The sequence below is a fragment of the Sphaeramia orbicularis genome, chromosome 16, assembly GCF_902148855.1.
Source record: "Sphaeramia orbicularis chromosome 16, fSphaOr1.1, whole genome shotgun sequence".
Lineage (NCBI taxonomy): Eukaryota > Metazoa > Chordata > Actinopteri > Kurtiformes > Apogonidae > Sphaeramia > Sphaeramia orbicularis.
In genome coordinates, this window is record NC_043972.1 from 15871983 (window position 1) to 15898458 (window position 26476).

General features: G+C 36.6%; 1 protein-coding gene across 1 annotated transcript in view; it reads left to right on the forward strand.

Moving 5' to 3' along the window:
- The window catches only part of LOC115435523 (glutamate receptor ionotropic, kainate 2), a 756602-nt gene that overhangs the window by 187412 nt on the left and 542714 nt on the right, over positions 1–26476 (forward strand). Inside the window, exon 4 of the mRNA XM_030157991.1 lies at positions 17055–17236. Within this exon, the coding sequence (XP_030013851.1) occupies positions 17055–17236 (182 nt within the window). The remainder of the gene's footprint in view (positions 1–17054; positions 17237–26476) is intronic.

The following is a 26476-nucleotide window of genomic DNA, read 5'->3' on the forward strand; positions in this document are numbered from 1 at the left end:
TGATCAAGGAAGAAGAACAAAGAGCTTCGCCAGTGCAAAATGCATTTCAATATAATTGTAATGCGATCTTATTAGGTAAGATGAGACAGGTTTATTTATATTATAGAGAGAAATCCATACACAAAGGGAATCCTGTGGGCTGATGAATACATAAATGAAAGTGCACAGGAAAATAAAATAATAAAGATAGAAACGTTGAGAAATGAAAGTACAAAATGGGTATAATAGAAGTAAGAGTAACTAAAGAGTTAAATCCTAGACCTATTGACCTTTGAGTTAAATGTAAATGAAGTTCATTTCCTGTTGCAGCAGAACACATAAACGCTGCTTCACCTTTATTATTGCCCTTGTAAATGTATTTCTTAGTTTTCTGTTAAATCCTACTGCCATGTGTGTCTATATTTTAATGAACTATTGATTTGAGGGTGGGACTTTTTCTGATCTCGTTAGACTGTTTTATTCATGAGAGAATTGATCAGAGGGAAGGACTCGTCTTCAAAGGATGTGACCCGGAAGGAAGTGAATCCTTGAGATTGAGCAAGGGCCTGTGTTAGGGTGCTTTAAAGGTTCAATTTGAGTTTGATTCTTTGAACGTTTTCACACTGCGTACTTGAGTCCGTATCCAAGTACATTAGACCCCAAAGTCCGCTTAATTTTATCAATGTGAATGCAAATGTACTGTAAGTAGCGCAAGTACCATACCCGAGTCCAGCTGGGAAGGTAGTCCTGGGTACGGACTGCGTGGACTCTGGCATTGCAACGTGAAAGCAATCCATACCCGAGAATGGACGTGACCTAATCACCACTCCGACAATGGAAACGACTTAATCACCACGAGACCATAGACAGCACTCCTGTTGTCTCCTGAAAAAGCCACGGATCCACGTGCCTTACCGACCGAACAACTCGGTGATATATCAGGGAAAACGAAGGTCACTCTTCTTCTCTTTGCCTCAAACAGGCTAACAGATAGACAAGTATTGCCGCCATTGTAGACAAATGAACAGAACAGTCGCTCGGTTGATGACGTAAGAGTTAGTCTTCTTCCGGTTCAACTCAGACATTCATCACCATAGTACAAGACAGCGGAATCTACTAAGACCGATTATGACGAAATCCAATCAGAAACAATTTACAATACTGTATAGGGGCCCCATCATATGGAACAATTTAACCCAGTCACAGCAAACTTGTGTGCTCTTACCCAGATTCAAAAAACTTTTAAAACTGGATTTCATAGAACATCTAAGCACTACTTTCACCTGATCTGTTTGCTCTTCTTGATTCATTTATCATTTTTCTTAGTTAGATAACTTAGTTTCATTCTGAATTTCGTTTCATAGTTTTGTCGATTCTTATTTATTTCTACGTGCACTGCTTACGATGTTTTTTGTTTTGTTTTGTTTTTGACTTATTTCCTTCTTTTAATTAATTTTGTTTATTTATGATTGTATATCATGTTAGACACTGTAAGTACTTTTTTTATTTCAAGTCTTTGGGGAGGCCCACGATAAACCACTTTGGTTTTTGGCTTCCCCGGCATGTCTTTTACTGTTATTATTATTATTATTATTATTATTATTATTATTATTATTATTATTTTTATTATTATTATTATTATTTTTTTTTTTTTATTATTGTGTTTTTATTGTCTTGTATACATGCAAATGAACAATAAACTAAACTATACTACACTTCTTCTGACTTCCACGTTTGTTGGATAGCGGCAGAATTCCTTCCACACCTCCACCTACTGTTTCGGCCCTGTAACACCCACTCGTACTCGGGCATGGGCGGCAGTACGTGCTTGTGAATGAAACATCAACAAGAAAGGTGTGAACGTATCCAGGTACTCGGGTACAGTGTGTGAAAACACCCTTAGTGACAACGACCCAGGGGTGCCGATAAGGGGGGTAAACATGACAAATTCATGGGGCCCAGTATTTGTGGGGAGCCCATAGAGTAGTGGAGGGGGTCCAGTGGACATAGAAGTTGTGAAAATTTTGTGTAAAGAAGTGTAGAAGTCGGGAGGCGAATGTTGAAAGCATGTTAAGTTTCATTTTCGTGTTCACGGTATCATGAGTGACGTTTATGGACCACAACCCCATGTACACACCCCCCAGTCTGAGAAATTGAGAAGATAGTCGATTTCTGTAGGGTCCACAATGATTATGCTTTCATGGGGCCCATAATTGGTAGCAGTGCCCCTACAACGACTACTGAAGTTGGAGCTTGCAACTAACTAAACTAGGTAATTTTGAATATCACCTTCCATTTCTGCAATTAGATCCTCCTTAACTCTTACACACTGCATTATGAAAAAAAAATGCTTGGATATTTTAAAGAGCAGGTGGATGAGATACTTATTCATAGTTGAGGTATATGCTGGATAGCACACAATGCAGAAAGAAAATGTGTTATAGCCACCTTAAAAAAAAAAAGTCTACACCATTTTTAGAAGAGCTTCGCCCTCTCAGATTCATTCATTTTTCATCCATGCCTTTTTCAAACTGTAAGACTTCTTTAATTAAAACAGCAATATCTGCAGTTCTTCCAAACCACTGTAGGCGAAGATAGAGGTTGTTGGTAGCGTTTGAGTTGGATTAGATTTTATTTATTTGATATGGACTTAACTGTCACATCAGAATTGCTACAGGTGTATTTTTATACTTTTACCCAGAAGGTTTCATAAAAGTAAAAAAAATAATAATAATAATAATAAATTGCAAAATGGAAAAAGGAAAATAGTGATAGAGTATGAGTAAAAAAAAAAAGAAAAGAAACAAAAAACACCTGTACAAGAGTATTAGGTGTTAGAATTTCTATCACCTCACCTTCTCTTTCATAATTCAACACCTCTCCTAAAAACGTTACACTGGTGTATTTTCCTTTTAACAGAGGATTGTCTGAATGAGGTTGAATGCATTTCATTGCATCACTTAGCATTTACTAAGGGCTGTGTACTGGCTCTGCTTAACTGCTGTTACAGTCAGTGGTTTCTCTCACTTATACCACACGTTTCACACAACAGAGAATCCTCCTACTGTAATCATTCCAGTCGTACATACCGGTTTGAGTGTATTTTTCCCATGTTTCACACATATACGACAATAGTGATAGCGTGTTGGGTTCTGAATGCTGGTGACTTACACCTCCACAAGCTGCTCACAATAGACCTTCAGTGTAAACACAATGTCAGTCTCCTCCATTAAACAGCCTCCTCTGTAGGGCTTCTCATCTGGATGGAGTTTATAATCACAGCAACCGCTTCTTCTGTGTTCTGCCGTTCTGTTAGCTGATGAACATTAACTTTGCCTACACATTCACAGTGGCAGGTTTTCAAACAAACGCTACAATCTAGTCGTGTGACAATAATACATCATGCAGGGACTGGAAGAATCAGATACAGGTGTTAACATTAAAACCAAAATGCAAAATTTTCCCTATATTTGTCTTCTGACCTTCTTTAAGTGTGTTTTGGTGTATTTACCTGAAGAGACCCTGCTCTTTTTTTTTTTTTTTTTTTTTTTTTTTTTTTTGTATTTTTCTCTCATTTTACTGTTTTTAGGACATTTCTCAGTGTCGGCCTTTGGAAAGTAAGTTTGTACCTCCAGCATTGTGCAGGCAGTGTGTGGGCAGAGCTGTATAAAAATAAAGCAGGTCATTTTACTCTCCTCCTTTACTGCACTGCTCTTAGTGTGGCATAGTTCTGTCTGAGGGTGGACTAGTGGTGGTGGAATATTTGCAAATGCAGAGGCCTAGCATTAAAATATCTAAATTTCTACAAAAGAAAACTCTATAGGGCAACTTTGCATAATCCAAAATTTTCAAGTTTTTTTTTTTTTTTTTCTTATTTCATTATGGGCTTCTGACAGAAAACATGCAAATAGCACACGGAGAAGATACTTAGTAGATTAACCAAAGACAGACATATTCCAACAATCCACTTCCTGTGAGGGTATATAGTAGGTAAAGTAAACAAAAGTTGCAAAATGTCTGCAGTATACTCTGTGTGCCATAAAATTTGTAAAAAGGTATATATATTCAGACTTTATTCAATATATTCAGACTTTATTCCATAAATTCAGACTTTCATTCAATAGATGCAGATTTTCAATCCCTATATTCAGACTTTCAATCCATATATGTAGATTTTCAATCCATATATTCACACTTCATTCAATATATTCAGATTTTCATTTCAAATATTCAGACTTTACTCAATATACTCACAGTTCATTCATTATATTCGGACTTTCAATCTATATATTCAGACTTTATTCAATATATTCAGACTTTCAATCCATATATTCAGATTTTCAATCCATATATTCAGACTTTCAATCCATATATTCACACTTCATTCAATATATTCAGACTTTCATTTCAAATATTCAGACTTTATTCAATATATTCAGACTTCATTCATTATATTCAGACTTTCAATCCATATATTCAGACTTTCATTCCATATGTTCAGATTTTCAATCCATATATTCACACTTCATTCAATATATTCAGACTTTCAATCCGTATATTCAGACTTCATTCAATATATTCACACTTCATTCAGTATATTCAGACTTTCATTTCAAATTTTCAGACTTAATTCAATATAGTCAGACTTCATTCATTATATTCAGATTTTCATTCCATATATTCGGACTTTCATTTCATGTATTCATTTCATTTCATATATATGTATACACATACACACCGTATTCTCACAGTAAGAGTCCTCTCAGTGTACTTCAGACTGAGTCCCAGGACCCCTTCAGTAATCTATTTCAATTTGATGTGTGTGCAAGTCTCCACACCAGCAGCCCCACTCCCATCATACGCTCCACTACCACTCAACAGCCTGTTTAGAGAAGGGCTCACTGACTCTTCACAATTCACCATGCTAATCCCACTTTTCACTGTGCTGGAATGCTAATGACAGCAGCAATGTTTTCAGGCCTCCAACTCCTTATTATCCTCTAATGTTTCTCAATGAGTATTGTTTTAAAACCTGGCCTATTTTTCTACTCTGTCTAATTAGAACTGTACTTGGTCAATAATGAGATCAATGACTTCTGTACCACTATGAAACAAAAGGATATTTAGCAGTTTAGAGCTAGAAGTCAGCCTTGGTCCGAAACTAAATAAATGAAATGACATTGACTGTTCTGGCACAGATGTGAATAATTAAATCACAACTTTACTGCAGACATGATTTAACAAATTAGTGAAAAGGCCTAATAAGAATATATAAAGCATAGAGAATACAAAATATCCCTGTTCTTTTTCTTGCTCTATTGAGTTCCTTTTTTCAAGGGCACACATAAATCTTCCCACAGTGCACAGACTGGAAATAGGTTAGTGCAGTTTGATATACACATTTGTACACACATATTTAATATTTTTTTTAACCCATCCTCGTTGTTGTGCGTTCTTGTGATGACCTTTTAAACACACGCCTCCTTTTCTTTACATTGCATCTGATTCCAGAGAGCTTTTGTTTTATTTGACTCCCAGCCAACTGTGGAATTGCGCTGTGCATGAAGTGTTGCATGTGAGTTTCTCAGTTAAAGGTAAAAGTGATTATTTACAGCCTTCTGTGTTAAAGTGCCTGGTTGAGCTGAACACAAAGTCCAACCCCCTTTCAGTGCTCATTTTGTAGCAATATGCCAACATCACCTGCCTTGTTCTAGCTTACCATTAAAGTCTAATATAATGGAGATATCCTCTAAAGCACATGACACAAGTAGAGAGGACCTGCAGAAAACCAGTGAAACCGGTAAACTATTCATACAGTACTCAGCCTGCCCTCTTTACTAAATGTATGATGTTTTGAAAAAGTAGAGCATATTACCAACACTTGATCATGAATTTATACACCCAGTAAATAATTAAGATGACGAAGAAAAAAAAAAAAAAACAGTCAGTGCGGTTTGATCTGGGACTTTTCATAGAAATAAAGCTATCAAGTAAAATAACAAAATATCCCAAATATTCCCAATCTTTTTTGGCTTGTGACGCCATTTTAACATTACAGATTTCTGGTGACCCCAGACATTCAAAATTGAGACATGTTTCTCTTGGAAATGTCTTAGTGGGGCCAGGCGGTTGAAGAAATCTTTCCATTCTCTGTTTGGTCCAGTTTCGACTGTGTCCGGGCAGGTTGACGCATCATAACGTATGTGGTGACATGATCGGATCAATCAAGATATGCCCTCTCAGATATTATATCCTGCATTTTATTTCAACTTGATTTTTATAGGAAAAATGTGTGGTGTTTTAATCATAATGGAATATATATTCAATCATTTTTATAAATTACTAGAAATTTCAGGTGACCCTCATATGACCTCCAAGTGACCCCGACCCCAAGGTTGAAAAACACTGTTTTAAGAGTATATCAGGGTCTTATTGCTCTTAACTGGATTACACCTCTGGTAGCTCCAACATGTGTGCGTAGTAAGTCCAGCAAAACTGCATTCATGTTTGTACATTTTAGTGGAGGCTACATCCTTCCTGTGATTTTCTATTATTTCAATGTATTTCAGAGCAGGGGACACTTCTAATTTCGCATACTTGATAATTTTAGTCATTGAAATAGGCCTTGGTGATTAATAACAATTTCCTGTGCTGCATAAATGATACTTTTCACCTTCTTTAAATATAGATATCACTGAACACAATGTAACTGCAGGCCATTATAATCAGAATGCTCCAATAACCCATGGACTTCTTGTTTTTAACAGGAGGACAGTTTCGCTTAAATACAACCCATCATAAAGCTTGAATGCAATTAGTTGTTGAATCTCGGGCTGTATCCTGGAAAAGGGGAGAAGTGCAAATGAATAAAATATTTGTTGAACTCTTGCCATTATCTGCCTCACCGATGATGGGAGAAGTGCAAAAATACAATTTTCTAAGAAATGTTTTGGAGACATTTCTATATCTTTATTAGACCGAGAATCTGTGGAGAGATTGGAAACAGGGAGAGATGGATGAATGAAACATGAAACAGATATAAGAGAGTGGATAGAAAATGCATCTGATTAAAAACAAGCTGGAAAAAGAATGATGATTTAAATAACTTATAGGTGGTTTAATGTGTTTTTTTCATTTGCTGTTGGTGCACTTTTAACAGCATACTTATTCCAACACAAAGTCAGTGCTGAAAAGTAATCATATTTTACACTCCGATAGATCCTCAGTTGGCAAATACATTTTTTTTTAACTGTGAGAATCCAGCCACAGCCGTAGTACACAGAGTTTTTAGTTTGCATTGTCATAACTGAAAATATGACATATGTCTGTTGTGAAAAGACAAGAAAACACTTGAGAATACCTTTAAATCCCATTGACTAATATGAGTTTTAAATAAAATGAAATGGTCCCCTTCTGTGTCATCAGTTTGTCTTTTAGCTGCCTTTTGGTGTTGATGGTGACAGAGCATTAATGAAAACAACATCTGCATGGAGTGATGACAAGGTGTGAAGACAACACGCACCATGCCAGATGTCACAGTGAAGTGGCTTAATGAATGTAAATTCTCTCGACTTCATGCCCTCGTGAACATACCGCAGCTGTTGGTAGATGTTGCAGTTTTTAGGGGTTTGATAGAATATGCTGTAACATCCTATAGTGATGAGTCCTATAGTTGAGTTCAGCTGTAGGAAATGCATTCCCTCATCAGATTAGAAAGAGTTTAATGTTCTTATTTTAGTTAAAATTTCATTTTTGGGGGGGAAATTGCCCTTCACAAATGATGTTTTTATCCAAACTCTATTTCCAGGAAAGTTGGTCCATTTTCCAAAATGCAATAAAAGATTAATTTAATATAAGCATATTTGCATTCTGATACCTCCAGCATGCTTTAGGATAGAGGCATGTGTTAGATTGCCTTTCCTTTTTCCTACACTTTTTAATTATTTGACAACTTGCACATTTGCAAGTGAAATTTCCATACCTCAACAGTCCATGTCGGCTGTTATCTGATTCCTCTTCGTGACCCCCATACATTTTCAGTAGGAGACAGATGTGGACTGCAGGTAGGACAGTCAAACACACTTAGGAAGCTTCGTGCTAAACAATCTTGTCATTGTGATGTTGAAATAACCATAATAGCAGCATATGCTACTTTAAAACTCCAGTATATGTTTAGGTCAGACATGTGGGCACTGATCCACCCCCATCACATGAGTAAAATAGACTAACTTTTTGTATTGAGGAACATTCCCATCATCGACAGTACACCTTTTTCCACAACAGGTATTTAGACTTGTTAAAATGCAAAACTCACTGGCAGAATTGGTACCTTTAAAAATGACTGCACTCCATTTGAGTGCATCAGTTTCAGGCTTTGAATTGCCTCCTGGACAAACTGCATGGCACACAGCCACTGTTAATATTATCAGTAACACTTGTGCTGTGCTTGTTTTAGGAGCCAAAATGTCTCCATAGAAAAAAGGTCTCTTCTCTCACTTCGTTGGTGGAGCCACAACCCATCCTTGGAAAGACTAATGCGCTGTCCACACTAATGAGTATATTTTGCAAAAGGATTTTTTTTTTTTTTCTGTTTTGGTCTTTTATTCATATGTAAGTGTTTTTTTTTTTTTTTTTTTTATGTCCTTCCACATTAAAGATTATTATTAAAAATGCATGTTTGTGTACAGGGTGGGGAAGCAAAATTTACAATGAACATTTAGTTGTTTTTTTCAGCAGGCACTACGTCAGTTGTTTTGAAACCAAACATATATTGATGTCATAATGATACCTAACACTATTATCCATACCTTTTCAGAAACTTTTGCCCATATGAGTAATCAGGAAGGCAAACGTCAAAGAGTGTGTGATTTGCTGAATGCACTCGTCACACCAAAGGAGATTTCAAAAATAGTTGGAGTGTCCATAAAGACTGTTTATAATGGAAAGAAGAGAATGACTATGAGCAAAACTATTACAAGAAAGTCTGGAAGATACTATTAAAGAAGAATGGGAGAAGTTGTCACCCGAATATTTGAGGAACACTTGTGCAAGTTTCAGGAAGCGTGTGAAGGCAGTTATTGAGAAAGAAGGAGGACACATAGAATAGAAACATTTTCTATTATGTCCATTTTCTTGTGGCAAATAAAGTCTCATGACTTTCAATAAACTAATTGGTCATACACTGTCTTTCAATCCTTGCCTCAAAATATTGTAAATTTTGCTTCCCCACCCTGTATGCCCATATGGAAGAGGAAAATAAAGATATCAGAAAAAGACTGTGTTATGCCCAATTCATTTGTGTAATGAACATGCATCTGTCTAAGTTTATGACTGAAACAAAAATCTTCGTAGCACCTTTATATATACAGTACTTATAGGCCACATCTAGGTTTGTTGTTTTTGCGGGGTTAAAATGAGCATACATATTTATTTCTCATTCTCTTTATATAACAAGAAAATACAAGAAATATGTCTATAGCCTTAAAACACACACATAAAACTGAACTAAATAGGTTCTAAAGGTTAAAGTCACCTTTTAGTGTGACCCCCTGACCCCATGACAATAAGCAGCACAAACAATTAGAAACATCTGACGTGTTGAATGAAATCTGGTATAAAATATCACAAAATGAATACAATAAATTTCATATTGTCTGAGCAAAACGGTTAAAAGATGTGTTAAATGCAAAGGGAGGTCACAGTAAATACTACCACTGTAGTTTATAGATGCTTTTTTTCCCTGAAACTTTTGTTTTTAATGCTGCAGTTGCGGGAAAAAAAAACATTAGACCACCCTTGTTCTTTTCAATTTCTTTTTCATTTTAATGCCTGGTAAAACTAAAGGTACATTTGTTTGGATAAATTTAATGATAACAACAAAAATAGCTCATAGTAGTGTAATTTCAGAGCTGATATCTATCTATTTTCCATGTTTTCTTGATAATAACCAAAATCACTTCAATAGTTACATCAATATCTTTGGCATTGTACTGAAAAAAACAGTGCTTTTAGGCATTCCATGTTTTCTTTTCTGTCTGTTTTAGTCACATAATTGCATAACCACTGCTTTTGATGACATTTGATGGTGTAATATTTTTTTCTGCGACTGTATATCCAGATTGGATCTTAATACAGTGACCGAGAGATGCATAAATGTGGTCATTAGAACTTTACTAAACCTGCAAATGTTGGACTAGGATTTTTACACAGCTCTGTATATGCATGTAGCAGTGAATGACTGAATAAATGGTCTGCAGGTCATCAAATCCAACTGACACACAACTGAGAGTTTGTAGCTGTTTTTAGTTACTCTTTTGCTTTTATTACAATCATATGACATGTTACCAAAAAACCTGCCCTTTATAGACTCCTACTGAATAATCATGGTTGTAAATTCCGGTCAAATAAATACAGATATACTGTAGGTCTAGTCTGTATATATATATATATATTTTAACACAAATTTTGTATATTTTCTAGTGTAACTGCAGAGTGAACATTTCATTACTGAGCCCATGCCTCAGCCGCTCCAGATGAATGTGTATAGCTGTTGATTCAGTCATTTGTTCTCGCAGTAGAGAAGCTGGAGGTCCACTGAGACTGCATATACACAAAGCCCAGATTACCCTCCATGCATCTGATTTTCCTTAAGATAACATAAAGTAACTAAACGTATTTCCCCCTATTCCCAAATTAATCACTCTGAACTCATTTTGTGGCACAAGAGTGTTTTTATAGCCACTGTCGCGCGCAGTATATAAAAGTACATATACAGAGGGCAGCGTTAATTGTGGAAAAAGTAGAGTGGTGGTTCAAACAGCACATTCATTTTTGTAGAAATGATTTAGAGTGCAGAGAACTGGTGTTTCTAATAACAGAGACAATATTTAGCGTTGTTGCTAGCACACATTTACACCCGAGGGTTTATTTATAGAGAGAGAGAAGAACGGATGCATGTTCTGCCTCCACATTCTCGAACAACTATTAGAACCTTTGACCACGGGCCTGCTTTAATCTTTCTCCAACGTGTTCCTCACTTTTAACTGAACATAAATAAGCCGGTCAATGTGTTGAGGGTCACATTAACCTTGACCCTGAGAGTCTGAACCCCGGTGACTCATCAGCCATTACTCCCATCATGCAGCGCTGCAGATCAGCCGTCAGGGGGAATGACTTTAACGTCTAAGGCGGCCGATGATGATCGAGCAGCTGAGGAAAAGGAACTCTTTTTGCTTCTCGGTGGCGATGCACTCAGAGGGGAGTTTGGAAAGGGAATGCTTGAGGGGGTTGCTCCCTTGCAAGGATATTTATCACAGGGCCGATCTGTTTTACGCTCAGGAGACTCCCAGACGGCCCCCTAATAAACGCTTAGAGGGGATGAAATATTCATGCAGAGTTAAATATGGATCCTAGAGCAGTCGCCTTGCATTAAACACCGTCAATACTGATCAGCGCTGACACCCCTCTCCAGAATTTTTTTCCCCCCCTACTCGGTCTGCATTGCTCTCCATCTGCCTTTCTTGCAGATTTTGGAAAGGTATGAAGCAATATCTAACCATGCAGAGTGAGAGGGAGAGAGGTGCTCCGACATGTGTTTATGATGAGCGAGTGCAGCAGTCAGATGTGTCGGGCTGCTTTTATCGAAGTTAACTAACTAACCGTAAAACAGAGATTGCTGCTCTAGCAGTGGAAGCTGTTTTTCTCCTCAGACAGCTCACGCAACATCAAGCTCTCACATGAGATTTGACTCAAGTCAAATATTCAACACAAGTACACAAAGACATGAGCTTTAACCATTGAATGCACTTTAATATCAACAAATTAAACCAGGTGCAGCTGAGCAGACATACGAGTCATATAGCAACCGGTTCACCAGAGCAAAATGCAGTTTTTCTTTTCTTTTTTTTTCATGGAAAGATGCAATGTCTTGTTGGCTTTTAATCAATGAGCGAGATGAGGGTTTTTTTTTTTTTTTTTTTGTTGTTGTTTTTTATATTTCCTATGCTGTTTTTACCAGATTTTAATTTGTCATTGTTTTTTTGATGGTTGTATTTTGTTGTTCTTAGCCCAATTTGCACCCTGTGTTATCATTGTTTTTTACTTATTTATTTCCTTGTTTTATAATTCCTGTACGGCACTTTGGCCAGCTGTAAAATTCTTAAAGTGCTTTATAAATAAAGTTGGAATGATTTGGTATGGTAATGTCAACATTTTTGAACCACTGCTTTGAGTTTTAGCCATAAACATGCATTAAACACTTAATCATGCATCTGTTTTTCTTCTGTTCATATATAGCTAAATTGCAACTCCATTTTGTTAAAAATAAAAACAAACAAAATGTTTAATGTAATAAAATACAATTTTGCAATTATTTTAGAACCACTAAGGGGAGTTTTCGATATAAAGTCAATCTGTTTTTAATCATGAGATATCAGAACCAGTCTTCTGCTTCAGCATCTTCTCTTACTGTAGTTTAGATGGCAGTGAAATTGTATGGAAAATTCACATTTATGTACCATTACTTAAATGATTGTTCTTACCTCTAGGCCAGCTAGGTCACCTAAGCCATGCAGGTTTTGTTCTCAGCAAATGTGCCACAGTCACAAGTTTTTATGTTGACTTATTTTTTCCATTTTTATCATTATGCCCCAGAGTAAATCCTAATTCTTCCCAACAATGGACATGTTACAACACATATACTAAGGTTATGTGCCCACAGCTGTGTTTAGCACAAAATTACAAGATTGGTGCATGGTTCATGTGCAATCTGTTCACCTATAGGTTCTCAACTTATGCAAAAAAGAAAATCTCCTGCAGACACGAGCAGATGACAGAATTTGTCACAGAAAAATGTAAAGTAGCCTTACATTTGTCCTTAATACTAATTTCCATTTTACATCCATTTTCATTCACGTTAATGGGCTCTTACACCAACTGCAGCACATCACTCTGTTGTTTTATACTCACAAAAGAAAAGCAGTTTCTGTAGAAGCATTGTTACGACTCTAGCCCTGCGCCGCGTCTTTAAACCTGTATACTTTATGGTTTGTTTGGATTATGCACAGTTGTTTTCTCTGACCAGCTGAGACGATGTGAACTACAGCTGAGGAGTCACTTTGTCGTGCCGTGGTTAAATGGAACACTGCCAGTGTCTCACAGGTCAACACTCTGGGGATATCATCATCAGTGTGCGACAGAGTGTTTGATTTAATGAAAACCAGCGACTGGCTGCTGAACCTCCAGCAGTCTGCAGGCTGGTTTCCCACAGTGCAGTGCACTCATCTGGAAGCAGGAAGTAAACAAATAATGCCACAGGCCAAACAGCTGGGGACGGTGGGCTGTGGGCAGAGACACAGGAGACCGCTGCTTAGGTTTAGACCGATGTGTCAGTTTATAGATGAAAGCACTGATTCTGGCTTTTCTCTGCATCTGTGAATCTGCTGGTGTTAGGATGGAATGATTGATTACTTTTGCAGTAGTGGATTATTATGAAGTGCTTTCATTTAAGATCCATGTATGTGAAAATGTACTTGTATTTCATTTGAAGGTTTACATTTTATTTATTTATTTATTTTTTTAATCTATGTTTTTTTGAGCAATGTAACAGTACTTACGAAGAAATGGAATTACAGTGCATACATTTATATCACCCGCCCCCCCATGCCCAAACCAACCCCAAGGCCCTCCGACAAGGGGCAACAGCAAGAAAAGAACAATATAACAAAGTCTCTGTGTCGTAGAAATTCAATTAAGTACAAGCAGAAACAAATGTGTGACAAAAATATTAACTGAGCCAACATATGATAACACTGGGTTACAAAAAAATGTTTTTTGCAAGTTGTCTAGGTTTTTTCAACAGAATTAGGACCATTTTGCACGGCTAAATCCAAAAATGACATCTGTTTTTCTCAATCAGGTCAGGTTTTTTTGCTAATTTGATTTTGAAAAATTTGATTTTCTCACAAAATATAATAATTAATACCAAAATAAAATTGGTAAGCACACTTTATGAAACTTGTGACTTGATTCCTGTTAGGTACAATGGTGTATTCAGCGCAGATGTAGCAGAATACGTCAGGCTTATTTTTGCAAGATCTTCAAGTCGAAGCCATTTCATTCACCTGTAATATTAAAAAAACATTAATCATAAAGTGGCAGAAGTAAAATCTTCAGAACTCGTTTATTGCAAGAAATATGTAAGAATTTTGTATCTTATGATGTGAAAATGCCCATAAATGTAAGCAAAAATATTAAAAATCCAATATGTTGCATAGTTCAGAAAGTTGACCTGATTGAGCAAAATTAATGTAATTTTTGGATTCGGCACACCAAAATTATCCTAAATCAGCTCAAAAGACTTAAACAATAAATTTGTTGTTGACCAGTGTAATTGGAGAGTGTAAGTGTTTTATTGGTCTACAGTTTTGGCAATATATGGAATTCCACTCCAGTATTTACAGTCGTTTTCATATTTCTTTTTTATATACTTTATTTTTGACAGATTTTATTTATTTATTTTTTTTAACAAACGGTAAAACGAAAATGCAAAGACACAAGAAGAGCGTCAACAAGCACAGACAGGAAAATATCAAAACCTAAAATACAATGGTAACAAAGTGGGTCATTGAGTCATAATATCATCCCATCATGATAAGAAGCTTGAGTTAGCTTAGGTATCGTTACCTTCTCACCCCCATCACCAAGACTAAGCTCCGCACCTTGGGTGACAGGGCTTTTGCCATCGCCGCCCCCACCCTCTGGAATTCTCTACCCATTCACATCCGGAACTCCGACACACTCACCTCATTCAAAAGCCAACTCAAATCCCACCTCTTCAGATCATCATTCGAAAACTGACCACCTGTTCAACCTCCTCCACTCTCATCTACCTTCTTTTGTGTGTTTTTCTTTTGTCAGTATTTGTCTCTTCGATTACCATTTAGTATTAACTTTGTATCTGTTTACCCGTTGGATGTATGTTTGTCCCTTGGTTGTTTATTGTAAAGCGTCTTTTAGTACTTAGAAAAGCGCTATATAAAACCAATGTATTATTATTATTATTATTATTATTATTATTATTATTATTATTATTATTATTATTATTATCATACTGTTTCAGTCCATGTCGGATTATTCAGATATATTGTCATGTTGCGTCAGATCATGTCCACATCTGTGTAATGGTTTCTCTGTGACATCACCTTGCAAGCATTGAAATAAATAGCATAGAATGGGCACCTGTACCTGTCTACTAGAACATTAAGGAGTTTTGTACAATTTGCTATTACATGTATTTGAGGACATATGTAACCAGTGGTGTCGGACTCTGCGTTGTGTTTTTTAAGGACAAGACCCGCACATAGAACTTTGGAGGCTATCTCCATTTATTGTTTTTCAGCTCCTGACAAAAGTAGTACAGACACAAAAACCTCTGGTCATTGACCCCCACAAAACATGCCCGTCTCCCATAGAGATCAGGAACAAAAGGGAGATAACATATTAAATTATTAAAACAAAATACAGCATACTTGACAAAAGTAGTACAGACACAAAAACCTCCTGTCAGCGACCCCCCCACAAAACATGCCCCTACACAAAACAAATGATACAGAAATGTGTTTCAGTGCATCATAAGCACCACTGTACATTGTACTGTGCTGTCAAATGATAATAAAAGCTATTCTGATTTTGATTCTGATACAGTTTGAACTAGCCAGTTCTTAGCAGAGGCTAAACCAGAAATTTCCACGGACTGCATGGCTGCTTACCTCTCCCATAGAAATCAGGAACAAAAGGGAGGAGGTAAAAGCGCGAAAACGGTAGTTATAGCAGGCAGTGTCACACTATAAATTACTCGTTGGGGAACAGATTCAAATTAAAATCTCCACATACTGACTTGGAGGTCCATAATGTCAGGCATTAACCAAAACAAATGAAAATAAAATGAACCGATTTTGTGTGATTTTGTGTAATTATAACAACAAACAGTATACAATACCATCTGCATACCCACATTGCTGAAATAATTGACCCTGTTACACATACATCCACCTTCAAATCTACAAATACAAGCTCATATCACTTCTTTAAAGAACAGTATTTGACAAGGACAAGGACAGTATACAGCTGTGTTTTGAGGATCTTTTTTAGAAATTACAAAGATTTCAGAAGAAGCCTGTATTCACTGCCTATGTGATCAGCTGTGGTTGGAGTTTATTGCTTTTTTTTGCCACAAAAAGGTCACTGAAAGACATTATTATATGACCTATAAAAAATTGAAAGAAAAAGACCATAAAATCCTTTATTACAATCCTTTTAGCTCCGCTGATATTTGACATTTACATTTTCTTTTCGATCCTTCTGCTGCAGCATGAAAATGATTGATCTGCTACTGAGAGGAGAAATATTTATTGAATAAAACGGTAGAAGCTTATCTGTCTAAATTAAGATGTTTATGCTTCAGTTGAAGTCCCAGTCGATTTCTTCTGCAAGGTTGACTTCGTATGCACGGTATACACAACACTGAGCAGCCTATAGAGGAAGTGAGGGATCAATACTGAGGAGTGAATCGGTGTCATCTATGATGAATGATGAATGTCAGATAATGTGCAGCATTGACACGTGTCTTTGTTCTGTTGTGTTTGTGAGAAGATGTGTATTCTCTGACTGCACCAAGGTCTGCTGAGGCTGAAAGGCTGTTTAGCAGTGTTGTAAAATAAGGACAGTAAAGGACAGAGAAAGAGGAAATAAAGAAGATGCTCAAAGGAAAACACATCTCTCCCATCCCTTTAGGATGGTTGGTGAAAATAAGAGAAATGAACTAACAGCAGAAATATATTCCTTATCCTTTCGCTAATCATAATCACCACTGCCCAATGAATAAGGAGAAGTTGTTACCTCTAATTACTGTAAAAAGATACATATATATGGAATTTCCATTTAGGAAATTAATTGCCCTCATGGGAGCAGGATTGCACCAGTTGCATTTGGGTTATTTTTCCTATAGGTAAAAGAAAAAAAAAAGATTTTCTGTTTCTTACTTTATTTCTTCATCTTTTTTATGATTATCTCTACAGGTCTGATTCGGTTGCAAGAACTCATAAAGGCACCGTCTCGCTACAACATCCGCTTAAAGATCCGGCAGCTGCCTGCAGAGACCAAGGATGCCAAACCACTGTTAAAGGAGATGAAGAGGGGCAAGGAGTTCCACATCATCTTTGACTGTGGCCACGAGATGGCTGCTGGGATCCTGAAGCAGGTATGTATTTGAAGGCACCACTTGAGTCATCCGTATGTGATACAGCAGAGGATCCCTGTCTATGTTAATATGTGGGTATGTCTATATAGTGGCTTTTCCATTGACCCTCAAATTGCACAAATATAACTTGCCCATAAAAATTTACCTAGTGGAAAAACGACAATTTTGCCAAAAGTCTCATTTTTCGATTAAAAGTTTTTGCGCTGGCAAGAAGTGTTTTTTTTTGGGGTGTAGTGCAAATGGTATATCATGCAAAACTGCAATAGAAAGACCTTTTTTTGCAACTAGAGTCAGGTGAATTAAAAAAAAATGGATGTTGACGTACTTTACAACAAGCAAAGAAGAAGAAACATGTCGTGGTATGTGTGGACACACCAGGAAAGCCAATCATGTTTTAATTTAGTACAAGATAGAGAGGTAATATATAATAATAATAATAATAATAGTAATAATAATAAGAATAATAATCATTATTATTATTCTTATTATTATTATTATGAATATATCTGTAAATCAACACCATATTTACGTTCGTTGCCATGTTTATGGAATGACTTCTCGTGTCATGTCACGATAATAAACAATCATTTCATTTATGATTTAATGGAAAAACCGATATTACGCACTTCTTTCTTTTGACATTTAGTAAATATTGGTAAAGTTTTGTGCAGATGTCCAATGGAAAAACGACTTATGACACATTTACTGAGCCCATGGGCCATCTCAGTCCAGACCACAACACAAGAACGGGAAACAAGTTCTGAACAGGTTTTTGCAGGGATCAAAAAGTTAACATTTGTAACAAGTTCATACACACTGGATAATAATAATAAATAAATAATAATGGATTAGATTTCTATAGCGATTTTCAAGGCACCTAAAGCACTTTACATTATTGATCCATTATTCATTCTGACTCTGGTGGTGGTAAACTCTGTTTGTAGCCACTGCTGCCCTGTGGCAGACTGACGGAAGCCCCTTCGACCACCACCGAACATTCACACGTATTCATATTTGAGTGACACTGGAGGCCAGGTGGGTGAAGTGTCTTGTCCAAAGACACAACGACTAGGACAGAGCAGGATTCAAACCACCAGCCCTTCAGTTATTGGACGACCCGCTTTACCTCCTGAGCCGTGGCCGACCCTGATCTGAATGCAATCAGAAAACATAATAAACAGACTTTAGCTCCATAAAAGATGCTACTGGAGACAATAAGCACAGAGGAAATTTTAGTTCAGTATCCATGTTGAATTCACAGATGATAGTCAAGGCTGACATATTGTTTTTTTTGTTTTTTTTCATAAATTATCATGTGAAAAGAGCATGAAAAGAAATGTAGTGATTGACAGGGTCCAGTCAGGCAGGGAATTCTGGTGTCTGCATCATTGTTTCTAAAAAAAAATCTCTGTTTTTGTCTGTTCACATTACAGCACAACTGTGAAGTGTCCAAACTTAAACAGGCTCAAGTGCGTTTCCAAAAGTCTTAAGTGCAAATGTAGCAAAAGTTTAGCATTTCTGAGCAAAAACGTATTATTAATTTATTGATTTTATTGATTTATTTTGCACATACATAATATAGATCGAAGTCATAATAAAACAGTAAAGGTGCAGGGAGAGGCAGAAAGCCTAAAATGGCTTGTTTTAAGGCCTCCACCTTATAAATACATAAACATTATAAAAGTTATGAGACTTCCATAGTCCATACACATTTGGAATTCATTAGAAAAAGAAAGACAATATAGATACATGTATTAATTTGATATCATAATTGATTTCCTTAAATATTTCCTAAAGGATATCTCTGATGTGCTAATATGGGTTTAGCCTGACTTGAGTTTTGTCTTAGTAACACACCACTTGAACCAAAGCCTGTATGCCATAAAACTGGTTCCTCTGCACTAAAGTCGTGTCAGTTTCCTCCATTTTAGGATTGATAAATTCAGAGTTTTCCTAAACCTACTTTCTGGAATGTCCTTTGTGGTCAGCTGACACCAAGTGGTACATAACTGTCTCCAATGAAGAATGCTTTCCACACATCAGCTTAACAGTGTCTTCAAGTGCAATTTGAGAATAGAAGACTTGCAAATTGAGAGATCTCATCACTAGTGAGACTGTTTAGTATGTCTTTCCAGCTCTTATTTTACCAATTAGGGTCACTCTATGCAAGAACAGTCTATCAAATTTGGTTTTATATTGCCCTCATAATGTGTGCCACAGATTCAGTCAAAACAAAATCCATCAAATGGTGAAAACCCTGCAATATGTTTCTTACTGAACAGCTTTAAAATGGACCTTGTGATGTGATAATGTTGTCATCATTTCATTTTCTGTCAGCCCAGATTAAAAACAGACATTTATGAAGATATCTAACCACACTGACATCTCGAGTGATACAGTCATATTGAATTCAGCCTGTGTTTGTATGGCCCATGCCATATAAAAAACATATTCTTTTATTTATTTTTCCCAGTCTAACACTACATGCCAAAGATCTTGGCTTCTAATCCCAAATGAGTTAATTTAGCAGCAAGCTGGTCACAGCTTTTCACAAATTACATGCTTATTTAGTCTACAGATTTAGGGGATCAGCTAGTAAAACCTGTCTCACATTGCCTGAAGGAGCTGCCAACAAAATCTATTTCATTAGTATGGCTCATAAATGACTTTAATCTCCCATGATGGTCTGCACGCTCTTTCTCCAAATTCCAATTTATTTCTGTGCAAACGCTTGTTTTTGCAAGGAAATAGTTTAGTTTGAAGATCTTACATATTAAACAGGATTGTTGAACACTGACCTTAAAAATATCTTGGAATGTAAATGTGATGTGTTGTCCTGTATCAAGTACCTAATTTGAGTCTATGCATTCTGTTGTATGTAGAACAGGAGGGACATACTTGATTCTGAAATCACTGACAGAAGTAGAGGCTTTTAAGTGGAAAAAAGGAAATTACAGATGCTATTTATGTTGCTATTGCAAAGCAGAGAACACTGGAAACAGCATCAGCCTAGACATCCTGCATCTCTCCTACAACGGCAAATTATCAACATAGCAAACATAACAATTATGACAGAATATTTGTAAAAGAAAAGTTTGAATTTTTTTGAGAGAGTTTTGCCAGTGTAAAAAGCACATATAGTAAATGCACTTAAAGAATGAAGAGCACAACCAGAGAACCAGTGGATAACACACCTCACTGCACTGCAGGACTGAACATTGCAGATGATCCTTCATCCAACTGTACACCACCTTAGTCAGTGGTGGATAGAATGAAAACTGAACTGGACAACTGCGTGATGCTTGCAGGGTTTCATTAAATTCAGATGAAATACATAGCAGGGCCAAAAAAAAGGGGGAAAAAAAGTTGCATTTGTTATATTTCATTGGACACCCTTTAGCTTTGATTATGGGGCACATTCGAACATATTAATCACTGCATTAATCATCCATTGGAACAATATTTTCTATTTGCTGAGTTACATCAAGGTGGGGACATTTTATTTTATTTATTTATTTATTTATTTTTTGGCCAGGTTTTGTATTTCTAGTTGAAGTCAGTGAGCCTCAACATGGGAAAGAAGCTGATGCAATTTTATTGATTCCAGTGCCATTATTGCTTCTGCTTCTGCTTCTTCATTGATATATTGATTCCTGCCCAGTTTTTGGTGTGGAACAAAGTATGCTTACATGTGATTATAGTCACAGTGTAAAAAAAACAAAACAAAAACAAAACATGAGCCTACTGTATAGGTTAAGGCTGAATCTCTCTGTTTTCATATCATAGCACAAAAGTAACAAAGCCATTTGATTAGCTTTGAGTGAGTTAAATTGCATTTTGGGTGCATCCATATTAAAACAACCTCATTTTCAATGCTTTTTTTTTTTTCAATAAAGCCACACAATACAGTTCTAGAAGTGGCTGGAAATCAGGTAACACAGGGGTTCCCAAAGTGGGATACGCATACCCCCAGGGGTACTTGGAAGAAACCCAGGGGGTACTTGAAAGTTTTTTGGGGAAAAATACATTAAAAAAGTCGTCATATACCGAATACAAAATGAATAATGAGAATTAATGCTGAAATATAAAACACAATAAACACACTCATATAATAGTTTTATTGTCAATCATCTTGTTTAAGCTTTGGTAACATTTTAAGAACATTTCTATTTTATATTATTTTAAATGAGTTTATTGAGTAGTGGAGTAATTATTTTTTGTTCATGAAAGGTTCATTTATTAATTAATGACCAATTTATTCATTTTTCTTATCAATGAAAGAGGAGACTTAAATTTTGTACACAAAATTTACTTTAAAAAGGACTTTTTTTTTTTTTATATATTACAGTTATATATTTTTTGTTTACAAAGTTTTGACACCTTTGACACAGAAAGATAAGATAAGATAAGATAAGATAAGATAAGCCTTTATTAGTCCCACAAGGGGAAATTCCAGGTTTATAGCAGCAAAGTACTAAAGCACACAAGAGTGAAAGAAGCACAAAATCTAAAATAAAGACAAGTCAAAAAAAGCTATATTTACAATTTACAGCTGCGCACATGCTGATCATGCCACAGAAACAAATTTTGGCTAATTTTTTTCAATCAAAAATGCTGAAGCAAGAGTAGGGGGTACTTGGCTAAAAAAGTATATTTCAGGGGGTTCTCCACTGTAAAAAATTTGAGAACCACTGAGGTAACACATCAACTTCCTGTTACTGTTGTCTGCTGACACAAGGACAAAAGAGACAAAGCTCAGAGGCATACGATTCTGATGAATTGGGGAGTTTCAAACAGGTTCCAAACACCCATTCTTGCTCATCAGTCAACAGTCTCTGCCAAAGTCTCTTGAAACTTATACTGCACATTTGGTGATGGCAATCTGTGTATAGTGGCAGTATCATCATTTACACATTTGGCCCGTGGTCCTTCATCGTCTTTTTCGTTTTGTGCCACTGGCATTTCAGATGGTTGTCTACTAAATCAGGACATATTTTCCATTTAATTAAGACTTCATCAAATACCAAACTGTCAAGAAATATCACCAGTGGCAACAAACCAAACCAAATATGATTTTAATGGAAAATGTAGTTTGTACATTAGACTAAGTTCTACAGAAGGACTTTTCCAGGCACTCCAATGTCATCTGGTGCAAAAAAAAACTGGCCTGGCAATAAGTAACTCAATTAATGAGCATTCATATTTCTCCTTCTTGCAGGATTTATCAAATATTAAAGACAACATGATTTACCCCGGGCACTCTGTCACTCTCCCAGGGTTTTTAATCAATGCCTGTATGGTAGATTGCAGAGGAAGGTCAAGGACTCCTTTCATTAATAATGTCTGAGAGAAACCCCGCTAATGGGAGGTAATGAAAGACTTAACTGTCCCACTCTGATGTTCTCATTACATGACACACCAATAAGTTACAGACTTTAACCGCACTCTTCAACAGCCATCAGTCGAGCCTTTGCCCCCCCCAAAAAAGAAACAGCAGGGAGTTGAATACCCCAGTCAGATGAGGAGGATACGGAAGTAATGTATTAATATGACATTAACTGACTTGAACCTATGCAATAGGGGTCCAAGCAGTAAATGGCACTGAAATTTGCTCGCTTATACATGCCATTTAAGAGCTGATTGGTTATTCATGGCATCCAATACTCTCTACTTGCTTACATGCAGTTTTTGTGTCCATCAGATTAAAAAAAAGGGAAAGAAATGTAGCTCCAAAGATTGAAAAGTCAACCTAAGAGTTTCATAGTATTTCAGGAAAAAGCAGAAGAGTTGATGGTCCCACATTTAATTTATGGTTACCAAATAACATCCTACTAACGTCTTATCATAAAGGTGCACCGCTAAGACCTGACATTTAATAAATTATTACTCTGCTGATAATTTATATTTGCTCCCTCCATACCCAGCCCTTCACATGTTTATTTTTGGTATTTCAAAGGTCACCTGCCTGTTGGTAGTACCCTACTTTTGAACATATATTTAGTGCTTTAAAGCAGTGGGGAAAGAATGTTCCATTACTTTCTAATTTTCACTTTGTACAAATTAAGTTTATTTTGTTTAGGAAAGCTTTACGCAGAACACGAGGCACATTTAAATGAAGTTTGAACAGATGTAGAAGAACCTGGGGCACTGCAAAGTAAAACAAAGACCAATTTATGCAGATTAAAAATCTTTCAACTTGAGCTAATCATTCAATCCTAGAGCTTAATAAATGTATCATTAGTTTAGATTAAGAGGACGGAATGGAATTAAAGCAAGCATAACAGACTCAGTTCTGATTCCACTTAAAAGTTTTTGTGCAAACACAAATGCAGAATCCGTTCATATATTCCTGGGAAGTCTGTCAAAACATCTGAAGTATGAAGTAGAAGATACACATGAAAGGTGGATTTTAACATTGTAGATGCCAGGCCTACCCTTCTCCATGTTTGCACAATTACTTTTTAGTGACTGAACCATTGTAAAACCAGTTCACTCCACAGACCTCATAAGGCGAAGACACGCCAACCCGATTTTCAGCGGTCGGACATCATTGGGCAGTCTGGTGAGGTCGGTGACATGAGTCTGTTTGGTGTGTTCCATGTGATCGCCCGTCACCATTCTTTTTTCAACATGTATAATTAGCCACTACCAAGTTGCTCAGTCGGTCCAATCTGATTGGTGGAGGGATGGCCCTTGACTTGTGTATCAGTGAACGAGAAGTTTCCATGTGAATACAGCTATGCCAAGGTACTTCACACTATTACTGTCTTCTATAATAGGCTATGAACTGCTCATATCATATCTGAATGAGTGCCAGTCAGTGTTGCCTATGGACTTCATTCATTCCATGAGTGAATACTGTTAGCATTGTTAGCATAGTGCGAGTTCTCCTTTGTTTTCACCTGCAACATTTTTCTTCTTCCACAAGAAGAAGCCCGAGAGCTGACAATGCTAGTATCTTCTTATTACTAGCCATCCACTCAATGAATACAACGACAACCCTTCTTGACTACTCGACACTCTCTGCTAAACAATGACTGACGACAGCGAGCTCTGTGTTTTGGTAAATGGCAAATGGACTGAACTTATATAGCGCATTTTCTACACCTTCATGGTTCCCAAAGCGCTTTACAATTCCTCACATTCACACGCACACTCATACACCAGCGGGCGACTGCTGCCATGCAAGGCGCTGCCTGGCCCTACTGGGAGCAATTTAGGATTCAGTGTCTTGCTCAAGGACACTTCGACATGTGGACAGTCGGAGCACAGGATTCGAACTGCCGACCCTTTGGTCATTGGACGACCCACTCTACGAACTCAGCCACAGCCGCTGTTCCGTCATTTTCCAGTTTTACTTCTTGCACATGCGCAGAATGTACACTGAAGTTGGTAGCTGATTTGGTGTGTTCTTCACACTTTTCTACCATGTCAGGGAGTCGGGCTACCTTTTCTGGTGACGATTGGTAGTAGGGTTGGTGTGTCTCTGCCTGTACACTGATCAGGCAACTTTAACCACCACTCAGCAGAGTAAATGAGAATAGAGGAAAAAGGAGTAGAAAAAGCAGACTGAATGACTGGCCAATTGGGATTTGGATTCCCATCCCGTCGGTCCTGTAATAGTTACATAAGGAAAAGTGGAACTGAGGCTCACAGGGATCGGTTCACCCACAAACTTGTATAATCATGTCAGCCTCTACTGCATTATAGAGCCTCTTCTAACTCCCAAGTCATCACATATTTCCACTGTCATGAGACATTTGCATGTATTTCCATCTCCAAGGACACCCCTATGACATCAGTTTTCAATGTCAAGTTGTCCAATAGAAGTCCTTAGATGTTTGTAGTTGATTACATGGGCCAGGTTTTGTAGTTCAATAGCAACAATTTTAACAGAATTTGTGGTAGTATTAGTAGAAAAAGAAGAGTAGATTGTGGACTAAGCTTTTTGTCCTGATTCCTTTTGAGTTTATATTTGCATCCTTACCCTATGTGGAGATATATGTTCTTAAATGTTTTTTTTCTTGTGTTTACTCTGTTCTTTTTGTAGTATTTAATGCATATACAATTTTCTCTGTGTATTCATTTGTCTATTTTAACTATTTTTTTTACTTAGTAGTATTTGTTCATCTACCCCTCCCAATTTTCAATGAAATTTTTAATAAACAATTTATTTACTTATGCATTTATGATCACGTATGCTGGAATCATGAACATCTTTAAATACACTCTAGTGTCACTGCATTATACTGTCTTGTTGAGGGGCATTTTTTCTTAACTTAACCCAGTTGTTTTATGTTTAAACCTAACCCAAACATAACCCTGTCTAAACTTCTTTCACACCAAAAGTGACATTAATCCTCTTTGTCAAAAGATTATGTTTTAAGCCTATCCAATCTATTGAAATGTGATGTCCTGCTCTAGTGTAAGTGTACAAGTGCCAAGTTGGGAGTGAGAATGTGAAATAATATATACGTTCTATTGGCAGTTTTAATGTTTACCTTTTGCCCTGCCATAGATTTTTTTTTTTTTTTTTTTTTGGATGTATTATTGTTGTTGTTTTTTTTAACCCATAAGTGTGGCTAGAATTTCTTTTAGGGATAGAAAATGATCTGATAATGCATTTCTCATCTGACTAAACAAAGACAAAACAACTGCATTTACTCAAATAATGTTCTGTCCTTTTGCAGCACAGGTTTGCAGAACACTTAGCAGAATATGTCTTTGGAAGACAAAAATAAAGGGGACGACTGTTCTGACCATGGTGTGTCCAGACATGGTAGTTAAATATTAGTTACAGCTATAAATTCACTACCTGCACAGTCTTTTTACAAAACGTTCTGTTAAGTATTTTGACCTTTCTGTGGCTCTCTGTTATTTAGCTTGGCTTGGCATACCTATTGTGTCCAAACTGCTAATATGACTGTAAACACAAAGAAATAAACTCAAGTTATGATCTGTGATACCAAAAATTAAGAGGTACTTTTTGATATGTTTTTTGATGTGTGTGTGTGTGTATATATATTTACATTTACATATGGATTACATGTGTAAAAAATAGGAAATATCAATATATATGCTCAAGTAGGGATCCTTTACCACAGGCTTTAGGAAACAGCCATATGTGAGTCTGCGATAGAGACCTACTTTTAAAACGGCATGGTTAATATCTGAGACTTTCTCAAGGTTTTCCACCTGATAGCAGCAGCCATAATCCCTTCCTGGCTGTTTAATCATCCT